General features: G+C 48.5%; 1 protein-coding gene across 2 annotated transcripts in view; it reads right to left on the bottom strand.

Annotated features, from left to right (window-relative positions):
* Window positions 1–12,914, bottom strand: part of GOLPH3L (golgi phosphoprotein 3 like) — a 153,481-nt gene that overhangs the window by 52,095 nt on the left and 88,472 nt on the right. For both annotated transcript variants that reach the window (XR_015302625.1, XM_086947458.1), the window contains exon 3: window positions 11,802–11,933. Coding sequence is in view for 1 of the 2 variants with exons in the window: in XM_086947458.1 (XP_086803584.1) it covers window positions 11,802–11,933 (132 nt within the window). In the remaining variant the exon portion in view is untranslated. The remainder of the gene's footprint in view (window positions 1–11,801; window positions 11,934–12,914) is intronic.

Below are 12,914 nucleotides of genomic sequence, written 5' to 3'. Positions count from 1 at the left end.
CACATGTAAAAACAGGCCTCTTGTTCCCAGTAAACACTGCTACATTTATAACTGAAAAATACAGTCCTCTTTTTAAGATGTGAGAAATTTAAAGTGAAGAAAAATATTTCTATGAAACATTAAGTCAATGTTTTTCTTCACTTTTAATTTAGCCAATTACATATGAATGTTTTATGAAGCATGTTTCTTCGCTTTAAATTGGTATGCAACCTTTACAACGCAACTTTTACCAGGCAGTGCTGTTACAACGCATGTATTACAACGAAAATCATTACAACGCATTACACTGGGGGACGCTCTAGGATAAGGAATAGTTTTAATTTACTATCCAACACCTTCTCTAGTGTCCACGGGGGCTGGAGTTGGAATAGTAAATTAAACTATTCACTATCCAGCACCCCCAAGTGTAATGCGTTGTAAAGGTTTTCGTTGTAATACTTGCGTTGTAACAGCATGCGTGGTAAAAGCATGCGTTGTAACGTCATACATCCCTTTAAATTCCTCCCATTTAAACAAATTGTTGTATTTCTCGGTTACAACTATGGCATTTTGCATACAGGCCACTGGGTGCAAGATGCCTGGTGTTTGTAATTGTGACACTTGGAAATGGGATTACATTTAAATGAGGAGTTTTATGTAATCCATATAGATAGAAAGTTAACTCTTCAGTTTAATTTTCTCCCATTTCAATGTGTTGTCTTTACACACAGCAGGCATCTTGCTCCCAGTTGCTGGTAGACAGAGCGCCATAGTTACTACTGAAAAATACAGCCATTATTTTAAGTGGGAGAAGTTTAAAGTGTGGAAAAACGTCCCATATCCTGAACATTTTTGCACAAAGTTCTCTGCACTTGAAATTTCTCCCATTTAAAAAATGTAGGTGGTCTTATGCCAGACACTCAATACAAAGGTCAGGACTACATCCATGTTGTGATGGGAGAGCGGCAAGTCTGACCCCATTGCACGCCTCAAGGTGTAGGTCTATCACCTAGTAACCAGTACAAGAAGGATGTGCGATATCCAGGTCACCATATGGAGCAGGTGTGATACTACGGAGGTGCTAATCTCATAACAGTACAGTGTAGTTAGCATTTGCAATACCCATGAGGTAATGGGAAGAAGTACAATACCAGTGAGTTACAGGAAGCACAGGCCAAACCAGTAAGTCACATTGGGCAGGAGAGTTATTCATTGTGCCAAGGATCTTAGAACTACTCCCTGTGGTTTGCCACCATGCATCTCAGACGTGTCGCCTTCACAATGCATTTGGACTCAGTCCCTGTTCCTATTCCTATTCGGTGTCAGACCTGTACCATGTCATGGATATCCAGAGAGGTCACCTGTACTGACTCTTTAATAAGAAATATGCTATTTGTAGTGTGTGTATTGCTCAGCTCCCTTTACTGTGCTGCACTTTTCCCCGCTTCTTATCTGGGTCAGCTCTTTGGTCTAGGTTTGCCAGTAATCCTCCTGTATCCTCATTATATAACCAGTGCTTCAAACAGTATCTGAGATCCAACTTAAGCCCAGTACCTTACCGATATTGCACAAGCTCCCTGTAACTCACTGGTATTGCACAAGCTCCCAGAACCGCACTGGTATTGCACAAGCTCCCAGAACCGCACTGGTATTGCACAAGCTCCCAGAACCGCACTGGTATTGCACAAGCTCCCAGAACCGCACTGGTATTGCACAAGCTCCCAGTACCGCACTGGTATTGCACAAGCTCCCAGTACCGCACTGGTATTGCACAAGCTCCCAGTACCGCACTGGTATTGCACAAGCTCCCAGTACCGCACTTGTATTGCACAAGCTCCCAATACCGCACTGGTATTGCACAAACTACCAATACTGCACTGGTATTGCACAAGCTCCCAGTACCGCACTGGTATTGCACAAGCTCCCGGTACCTCACTGGTACTTGCGCCTTTTTCCATACTTCAAAGATATCAGACCTCCAACACACGGGTAAAAGACTTGTTCCATGTACCATGCCTTGTACCTCTTACCGGGTATCATGCTTGCTCCATCCATTACGTCATTCATACTGGACCAGTATTTTGTACTAGTTTGTGAGTGCAGGATGTGCTTATTGCATTCGGTTGTTAGTATTCAACACGTTCTTTGTACCTCAAAGGCATAACACATGCTGCCCGTATTACATCACAGGTATTCAACCTGGTCCAAGTAGTGTGTCCTGGTTACCAGACCTGCACCCTGAGCTGCGTTGTGGATGTTGGACTGCTCCCTGTGGGTGTGTGGGGATGAGACCTGCTCACTGAACCGTGTTGTGGACTCTTGGCTTGATCTCTGTACTGCGAGGATCAGACGTGCTCTCTGGACTGGTAGTGCACCCATGTCGTGTGCTTTGAAACAGCTGTCAGATCATTCAGGGAACAGTGCTGTGGGTATTCCAACTGCTCCATATACTTTCGGTATGTATCCAACATGTTTCGGGTATAGTATATTGGGACTCCAACCTGCTTCTAGGTATAGCACCTGTTCCATGTACTGTGTTCGGTGTACTAAACCAGCTCTTGTAATATTTTGTGGGTATTCAACCTGCTCCCTGTACAGAGTCATGGATCTATAGACTGCGCCCGCCACAGTTTTCTGGGGGTCAGACCCGTTCCTCATCTTGTGTGCATCAGATCTTCTCAGCATTTTTGTTGTGGGCATTAAACCTGCTCCCTTTACTATGGCTGGGTATATATGGTTACCTACACTGTGATGTGGGTAGGAGACCTGCTCCCTCTACTGTGTTGTGGTGATTCGGCCGGCTTCTTGGACTTCATCATGTGTCAAACCTCACTCTGAACAGTGTTTTGGGATCAACCTCCTGACTGAACGCTGGAGAGTATAATTTCGATCTTAGGACGGTTTCTGAATATCAGACCTGTTCTGTGTAACGTGCCTAAGCATTGGCCTGGTTTTATATACCTGATCATTGGTCAGCAGCGGTTCCTTGGATAGGGCGTTGGGGCCATGACAAAACAATTATATAGGTTAAGTGGGTAGTAATTGCTAACACCAACTGCCATCCACTTAACACTTAATAAAAAACGTAAAGATTGTTCTGTCCTCTATGCCTGGCTTCTTTTTGTGACCCGTCCTGCTTAATGGGAGGGTCAGGCAGCCAGGCACATTTCAGAAAGACGTGCGCTTGTGTCCAACAGAATGTAGTAATGTAATCACTGTAGACTAAGGGCACTGGCGTACAATTCTCAGGGGTCTGAAGAGACCACCCACTTAAGACATTAAGCGGAACCACATTTTCAAAGCAGCCCTGGGCATGTAGGGTAGTATCCCTCTATTAACAGGACTGCCTTTTAATCAGAGTGACGAGTTGGAAATGGGTGGGGTTACAACATGTTGGCTGGGAGAGATGTTTTGGTGGTGAAAAGTCCCTCTTGGGGCCAGTTATGGAGGGAAAAAACCATTACAACGCAGTCATCACAACGCACTATCTTTACAACGCAGCTTTTACAATGCAACTGCCTTTACATCTGCATGCCATTACAATTCATGACATTACATTACAACGTATGCCATTACATTACAACATATGCTATTACAACGCATTATAAGGTAATGGAGATTTTTTAGCTATAGGGTGGGTATGGACTTTGGGGTACATGGGAATAATAATTTTTACCCCTACACTATCCCACACTTACCCCACTGTTACCCTAAAAGTATTATGCATTGTAATGGTATGCGTTATAATGGTAGTTTTTAAAAATGCGTTGTAACGGCATGCGTTGTAAAATCATGCAATGTAATGGTAGTTGCGATGTAAAAACCGCGTTGTAAAGGCATGCATTGTTATTGTTTGCGTTGTAACGTCATATTTGTTATGGAGCTTCAGCCTTTTTAGCATATAAAAAGCAATTGGTAGGCAAATGAAAGCCTTGATGGATCCTTTTTAGGTCGAGCGTAGCGATGGACCTCTTGTATACTTTAGTATACCTATATGCTTACAATATGTGGACACGAGTCGGAAGCGCGCATTTTCTGTCTCGGATTTGGCCTTGTGAGCGCGCGTTTGCTGCTGGCATGAGCTGTGAGCGTGTACGGCGGCGTCAGCAGCGTCTGTTCTCGCACTCCTGCTTTCACTTTTGCGACGCCACATGAGCCTCTCGCAGGCACCTTCACTGCCGCTGACCTCTCCCCCACAGTGCTTGTTTCCATTGCTGCCTGGTGTGCACCCAGCCGTCCTTGTTTATTGTATCAGCGGGCACGTTTATGTTTTACTTTTCAGTTATACCCAGAACGCATAGAATGATGTATGAAAAACACGGGTGCACACTTTTAACAATGCGACTGTGGCTCTCAGCCCGTCATCCCCAACCCGCCCCCGTGCGCCGTGCTTAATGTGTCACTCGCCCGCCTCCTCGTCCGCCTGTCCGGAGGCTCACAGCCTTGGCAGCTGCTGCGATGGCGGGTTCGGGATGAGACACAGGCAGGAGAGGAATAAAACCAGGCAGCCCTGGGCCCGGCAACTCAGAGAGGGAGAGTGCTGCCGGCTCCTGCAAAATCACTGGCAGAGCACTCCTTGTGCGGGCAGCAGAAGCAGCTACTTAACTTGCCCCTCTGTCGGGTCAGCAGAGGGTGAGGCTTGCGTACACACCTCCTTGTCTGGGCAGCGAGGCTCCGGTACACAATTCCCTGTCCGGGTGCAGCCAGGGACAGGGACACGGCTGTCTGATCAGGCACAACACTCCCCCGGTCCACAGAGGTTCTGGGACGGCTCCCAGTCAGAGGTGTGCGACGGTCCAAGCGGGGCACAGCCACCCCGGGGGTTTCTGTTCCACAAAACTGATGCAGGGGTGGGTGTCCGTCATCAAGTAGAAGGGCTGCCAGACCACAGCAAGGTGTATGGCTCTGTGTGCAGGCCCCTGTCTGTGCACTGCTCCAGGTGTGTGCCCGTGCAGTGCCGGTCTCCGCACTGCCTGAGAATTGATAGCATCCGGGCAGGAAGTTGTGCAGCTGGGAGTCAGACCCTACTACCTGGAATGTGGCTGTGTGTCCGACTCTCTGTGGCCTGAAATAAATAAGTGCTGGCAGTCGGGCTTCTCCTTACACACACACACCCGAGCCATTTGGGTCGGAGGTCAGTTCCTTGTTTTTGAGCACTCGTTCTCCAGGCGCTGTCTGCAATAGTGATTCCGCTGACAGGCTTCAGGCCCCTCGGCCGGATCTCCTCAGGGCATCTCTTCACTCAGTCCCTGATCCCCACTCTTCTTGGGAGTGCAAATGCAAAGACTTTGGCAACATCATTGGAAACCAATTACAGCATGTCATGGAAAATCACCATTGAACATTTTCAGGAAATAATGCCAGCTAAAAAATACACACTCTGTTTCATTTATTACAAGACTTGCCAGTTAATAATATCTTCATGGAAACATATAGCAGTTTGAGAAATTGTAGCTGACATTTCGCTTCTGATGCTACTTAAAATATGACATGCTCCATATTGGACAGAGGCAGGAAAGAACTGGGCAGTACTGTATTAGGTTGCCATTTGCTTGGTGTTTATTGTTCATCATATTTGGTCTTTCGTTCTAAAAACGAATTTCAATATAACTTATATCAACATTCCCAGAAAACTGAAATTATTCCGAATGTATTGACATGCTAATCTGAGTTTCAGGACCGTACTGATCTGTATAGCGCCCCCTCCTTTCTGATGTGCTTTTGAGCTCAGCTCTGTGACCTAAATTATTTTAACATGAATTCCAAATTAAATACTGGCACATTCAAGATAATGGAAAATCTAACCAAAGCGCCCGGCTTACTTGCTGAATGTTGAGTCTGGTTGATCCCTCCCACTTCGACCACTGGGTTAGTAACATGTAAAGTGGCAATAATTGCATAATTACATAAGATGTTATCGTACCATTTACCTGGCCTTTGTAAATGTAAGAGATTAAACGAATAAAAGAAAAAGCAAAGGGAACGTGCCATGTTTTGTTTGCGCGATAGTCTGCCTTTTCAGAGCCTGGCAGTGCTCCGTCCCACAGACCTATAACGTCAATGTCTAGTTTAATTTTCTGGGATCAAAGTATACAAGCATTTGCAATGAAATAGGTCTCGCATTTTTCTAGAGTTTGAGCTATTGGCATTTTAAATTACAATGCTTTTTATTTATGTGTGGGTTTTGAAAACAAATAAATAAAAGGCATTGTCATTACAATGCCAATAGCTTAAACTCTGGCAAATGCGAGACCTATTGCATTGCAAATGCTTGTTAAGATAAGCGTTTATATGTGCAGGAAAGGCACGCTCCAGTTCAAATTAATGGGTGTGGAGGTGTGCCAATCGGTAATTGAGAGTTATTGCTACAGTTACGTACCAAACGAGGACTGGGTGACAAGGGTTAATTTCTATTAATGTCCACCTGGGAAGCAGCATTGTTAAATAGTGCGTCAGCGACCAAATCGGGTGTAGCACGAGAGAAGAGCACGAGTCCAAAAAGTCACAGTGGCTTTTTGGAAGTGAATGCACGTTCACCTGAAGGCATTGTCAAGCCTGCAGAGTGATTGAACTGCTTACTGGCACATAATTAAAAGGACAGTAAACGCACAACACAATACCAGGCGGAGGTATGGGAAACTGTTCAAATAGTAAATAATTAATGAGAAGTCGAAGTTAACTTGCAGGTAAGGCTTGGTAAAGTGGAGATCAACAGTGGCCAATGTTGGTTAATTCTATGACCACATAATGTTTCCTTTTCCTGCTGTTTTGGAGAGTGTACATGCTAATGAGTTGCCCACATGTAATGTACTTAACTCCTTCCATGGTCGAGCTCAGCTCGTCATGAGGCACGGTGCTCATGTGCGCATGACGAGCTCAGCTCGTCATGAGCCTTGGAACGCTCACACCCGGGGATAATTCTGCTGTGCTGAGCGTTCCACACAAACGGGTGTGGCCGTGACGAGCTCAGCTCGTCACGAGCACTGTGCCTCATGACGAGCTGAGCTGGTCATGAGCATGAGGGCGCTGTGCGCGCCCCCCAGTACAGCGGGGGAATTACCCCCGCTGCGAAGGGGTTAAACTTAAGGCCCATGAAGCATTGGAGACTACTTAGAACATAAATGCGGTGCAAATAATAACATTTAGATTTGCTGTAATGTGGCGTTCAATAATGTTTTTCTTTTGCTGACATACGGTCTCAAAATAGAGAGTGCAAGTGTCTGTTTTCGAGAGCGAAAAATGCATCCACTCACCTCTAAGCACTACATTGACTTTTTCACCCTGTTAATATTTTGGCAGATGTATACTTCCTTCATATGCATTTTGCACAGAAGCACAACTGAAACAGGAATGTGCTCTGGACATTCTACAAAGAGGCCAAGGATTGGATGAGCATGTATTCTGTACACCTTTATAAACTACCGACTGGCACACTGAGAACCTCGCACTGCTTTCAGCCTCAACTCCACAGCTCTCAATTATGGCACGTTATAAACACCAGCAAGAGTAACATGCTACACAAACAAAAGGTTGAAGAAAAAAAAACATTAAGCGTTTTCCTTCATAAATGCCTATAGGAACATTATTTTTGGACCATTTGTCACAGAAATAGTGCTGAAAACGACACCTTTATACACCAGTTTTAAAATAAAATAATCTTGGGAGAAAAACTGCCACACTCCCCCAAACCCCCTGAGAAATGATGTGGTCTCAGGCCTCACCACTTTCAAATTTCCCAGCCGCCAAGGTCATGGGTATTTTTACCAGCTACCTTTACAGTGTCCTGGACATAAGACCAAATCCCTGTAATGTGACGTGTGGTTATCAGGTGTCCTCCCCTCGTACAATGCAATTGAAAGCAATACCAGTGTACAAGGTCATGGGTATCAGACCTGTTACATCAACTGTGCCCTCTTTGTACTCTGTCATAGGTGGTAGAACTGCTCACTCTGTCATAAGCAACAGACCAGAGCTTCGCGCCGTGGGCAACGGACCGCCTCCTTGTGCCGCCCAGTGGGCAACGGAGCGCCTCCTTGTGCCGCCCAGTGGGCAACGGAGCGCCTCCTTGTGCCGCCCAGTGGGCAACGGAGCGCCTCCTTGTGCCGCCCAGTGGGCAACGGAGCGCCTCCTTGTGCCGCCCAGTGGGCAACGGAGCGCCTCCTTGTGCCGCGCAGTGGGCAACGGAGCGCCTCCTTGTGCCGCGCAGTGGGCAACGGAGCGCCTCCTTGTGCCGCGCAGTGGGCAACGGAGCGCCTCCTTGTTCCCTGCGCAAAGGAGCGCCTCCTTGTTCCCTGCGCAAAGGAGCGCCTCCTTGTGCCTTGCGCAGAGGACCGCCTCCTTGTGCCTTGCGCAGAGGAGCGCCTCCTTGTGCCTTGCGCAGAGGAGCGCCTCCTTGTGCCTTGCGCAGAGGAGCGCCTCCTTGTGCCTTGCGCAGAGGAGCGCCTCCTTGTGCCTTGCGCAGGGGAGCGCCTCCTTGTGCCTTGCGCAGAGGAGCGCCTCCTTGTGCCTTGCGCAGAGGACCGCCTCCTTGTGCCGTGCGCAGAGGACCGCCTCCTTGTGCCGTGCACAGAGGACCGCCTCCTTGTGCCGTGCACAGAGGACCGCCTCCTTGTGCCGTGCACAGAGGACCGCCTCCTAGTGCCGTGCACAGAGGACCGCCTCCTAGTGCCGTGCACAGAGGACCGCCTCCTAGTGCTGTGCACAGAGGACCGCCTCCTAGTGCCGTGCACAGAGGACCGCCTCCTAGTGCCGTGCACAGAGGACCGCCTCCTTGTGCCGTGCACAGAGGACCGCCTCCTTGTGCCGTGCACAGAGGACCGCCTCCTTGTGCCGTGCACAGAGGACCGCCTCCTTGTGCCGTGCACAGAGGACCGCCTCCTTGTGCCGTGCACAGAGGACCGCCTCCTTGTGCCGTGCACAGAGGACCGCCTCCTTGTGCCGTGCACAGAGGACCGCCTCCTTGTGCCGTGCACAGAGGACCGCCACCTTGTGCCGTGCACAGAGGACCGCCTCCTGGTGCCGTGCACAGAGGACCGCCTCCTTGTGCCGTGCACAGAGGACCGCCTCCTTGTGCCGTGCACAGAGGACCGCCTCCTGGTGCCGTGCACAGAGGACCGCCTCCTGGTGCCGTGCACAGAGGACCGCCTCCTGGTGCCGTGCACAGAGGACCGCCTCCTGGTGCCGTGCACAGAGGACCGCCTCCTTGTGCTGTGCACAGAGGACCGCCTCCTTGAACTGTGCCGTAGGCAGTGGACCTTCTTCTTGTATAAGGTCATTAGTGACAGATCTGCTACTTGTGCTCTGACGTGGGTAACGGACCACCTCCTTGTACCAAGCGGAGGGTAATGGATCAGCAAGAGTAACATGCTACACAAACAAAAGGTTGAAGAAAAAAAAAAACCCTGAGAAATGATGTGGTCTCAGGCCTCACCACTTTCAAATTTCCCAGCCGCCACGGTCATGGGTATTTTTACCAGCTACCGTTACAGTGTCCTGGACATAAGACCAAATCCCTGTAATGTGACGTGTGGTTATCAGGTGTCCTCCCCTCGTACAATGCAATTGAAAGCAATACCAGTGTACTAGGTCATGGGTATCAGACCTGTTACATCAACTGTGTCCTCTTTGTACTCTGTCATAGGTGGTAGAACTGCTAACTCTGTCATAAGTAACTGACCAGAGCTTCGTGCCGCGGGCAACAGACCAGAGCTTCGTGTATAAGGTCACTGGTGACGAAGCTGCTCCTTTCGCTGAGACTGTTCTTCTGGTACCGGGTAAATAAACTGGTCCTGGTTTCAAGGGTATTGGAGCGGCTTCTTGCATCAAGTCATGGGTATCAAACGATCTCCGCTAGCCTTGCCTCGGCTGCGCAGGGTGGGCTTCCAGGCCTCATTGAAGCGGTCCTGCACCTGACCTGCTGTTCTGATATCAGTCCGCCTAGAGTCCTGCTGGGGGTTTAGTGAGGTCCTGGTCGTGTGGCTCGTCATCGCAGGCCTCTGGACAAGCTAGCACCAAATCCCTTGGTATGTGGGGTCCCTAAACAGCACTATTAATTTGTACAGCATTCAAAGGCCTCATGGTACTGCAAGATGCAAAGGGTTAACCTGGATTGCAGCACTTCCTGGTTGTGCACCGGTGTTTCTGCCTCTACATAGGCAGCCTTGCTCCTTTCCAAGGGGATGGGCGTTTCTCGCCACTTTTGTTTAAGCCGAACTGGATTTTCAGCATTGCAGACGACCGGTTACTCTCCCTAGGTGACGAGCATTTCTTTTGTGTTTAGTTCCTACACCCTCCAAGTGTGGGTGAGGCAGCCAGAAATACCCAAGGTAGGCGGCAAACGTCAGCCTGGGTGCCAAAGCAACAGACTGGCTCATGACGGGGCGACAGGAGTACCCAGCTAGTGCCCCTGGGGTATAAAGGGGTGCAGGACTACTATACTGGAGCAGGAAAAATGTTAGAAGAGATGCACACTTTCAAACAAGCAAACCCCCAAAACAGGTGATCACGGGTAGTGGAACAGAGCAATCACCTCAGGGCAGATCACTTGAATCTGTGAGAAGCCAGTACAAGGGACTTTGACCCCACACACCTCTGGCGGGGAGCATTCCAGAATCACCACAGACTCCTCGAAGACGTATGTTTGTGCAACATCTCTACATGTGCCCTCGGCAATATTGGAGGAGTGGTTGCAAAGTTCACAGCGCCATTTCAGAAGATCAAACCCAGTAGGAAGGGAGAGCAGTGGGGCATGGGCGTGGCAGACCCCTGACTTCGATGCAGAGAGATTGGGGTACCACACAGTTTAGCACAGCACCTCGGCAAGATGCGAATGATGGGCACAAACGGGGACACATTTACAGAGAGGGCAAATTATGCTACTTTTTTTATGAGAGCGCAGAGCTTAAATATGAATAAAGTAGAAGCAAAAGATCTCAAAGTAGAAGAGTGGAAAGGCGTGAGGAGAAAAGTCACAGAGAAGTATGAGAGACAGTATGAGAGACACTCTGAGGTACAGTCCTAGGTATGTTCCAAATGAGCAGTTGTTGGCACAAATACTAACACTATGCTGTTCTGTGGCACATGTGTTTTTCGGCATATTTAGGGATTTACTCCACTTACCACATTATTCGTCAACCGATAAGAAAGGCTGTAACTTAAAAGGATCAAGACTAACTTAATAGCTTAAAAAGCACCGAAAGCGGTGCAGCAGAGTGGCAGCGGGCAGGAAAAGATCTACTTCCCTTTTAGTTAAAAGAATTACAATGTATTTATTGACCGTTCGATTAATTAAAATCTTAAAGTAAAATATGCGTTGCTGTTTACCCTTTCCCACCACCCAACTTCCCTTTCAGTTGATGTCCGCTGTGTTCAATTGTTAATCAGTGCTAACGAGGTAAAACCGTTGCCCAAACAGTGTTAATGTGGGTTAAATTATCAACTAGCGAAATACTTAAGACATAATAGGCCACCTTATGCCACAGAATTTCACATTTATTCCACTTATTTTAGTCAACCATGCCACATAATTTGGTCTTCCGATGCTGCATACTTCCTGTACCACTCTATGAATACCAGAGAGGCTCACATGAGGTTGTGTCTATTCAGCGGGCTCAGTAGCTAGCTGTTCATAGCCAGACTGGGCATGTGAAAGCTACAAGGATTAAGTGAGCCCCGGAAGTAGAAAATATTGGAAAGGGAAGGCCAGTGCGGGCTGGGAAAGGCTACTGATGGCCAGGAGATTCTGGGGAGAATGCCTGGCAGAGTTTTGTCCTACTGTGATCACTGCCGCTTGGCCCCCTGTGCACATATTTACAGATGTGTACCTTTCGGTCCAATAGCCGCTTCTTCCTCAGGGTGGCAGGCTCCAGCTGTACTCGCCCCCGCATCGCCAGCTCGATGAGGATGCCGCCACGCAGCCCAGAGGAGATGCAGTCATTCCAGAAAGAAGTATAGCCCTAAAAAAAAAAAAAAAGACATGAAAACGTCAGAACGAAATCAACTAACACTACTCCAGAAGCACTAGAGTTGCAGCCACACCCCTGTGAGACAACGGCCTACTGAAACAACCACTATCAGATAAGGCTACAAATGCAAAAACAACAGTTGATGGACAGAATGCAGAACAATGTCATACATTCACCCCAGTACAGAGCTCTGGGCCTAAATCCATCGTTTTTTTGCACTCCACACCACCCCAGTTCAGACATGGCCATATGCAAATCAGCCTTGACCCTGTGCCTCATGGGAAAAGTCCAGCCGAACTGCCAAGCCATGTCTTCCCTGGACGGGAATCAAGCATCCTAGGACCAGTTTCTGGCTATCAGCCTTCTTCAGCCTGGATAGCTTGACTCCAGTGGTGTGGAGAGCACTGGACTCACGTCTGAGCTTACCCGTCCCACTTGGGGTGACAAATGTGGGGTGGCAGAGTGGGCTAAAGAACGGTGATGGATTAAACCCAGATCTGATGACTGGGTGTGAGTGTTTGATTGGTTCAGATGCTCCGTCCATCACCACCCCCTTTTGTACCGCTTTGTTCGCCATATGTTGGCAGGGTATGCTCAAACGTGAGTCCCTTTCTCACTCTGCCACTGGGTTTAAGCAAGCCTGGCTGCAGACGGCTGTAATGCCAGAAACCGGTCCTAGGAAGCTTGTTTTCGGTCCAGGGAGGGCATGGCTTGGCAGTTCGGACTGGACTGTTCCCAGGAGGCACAGGGTCAGACTGATTTGCATATGGCCATGTCTGAACTGGGGTGGCAGAGTGGGCTAAAGAACGGTGATGGATTAAACCCAGATCTGTTGACTGGGGTGAGTGTTTGATTGGCTCAAACGCTCCGTCCATCACCACCCCCTTTTGTACAGATAAGGCTACGAAGGCTGTTCTAGTTATCTGAAAATTCTCTTCCAGGGGATCCTCATCAATAGTCATAAGCACTGAA

The sequence above is a fragment of the Lissotriton vulgaris genome, chromosome 12 (genome assembly GCF_964263255.1).
Source record: "Lissotriton vulgaris chromosome 12, aLisVul1.2, whole genome shotgun sequence".
Classification (NCBI taxonomy): domain Eukaryota; kingdom Metazoa; phylum Chordata; class Amphibia; order Caudata; family Salamandridae; genus Lissotriton; species Lissotriton vulgaris.
The sequence above is the reverse complement of the archived record's forward strand: the minus strand, read 5'-3'. Positions and strand labels throughout refer to the sequence as shown.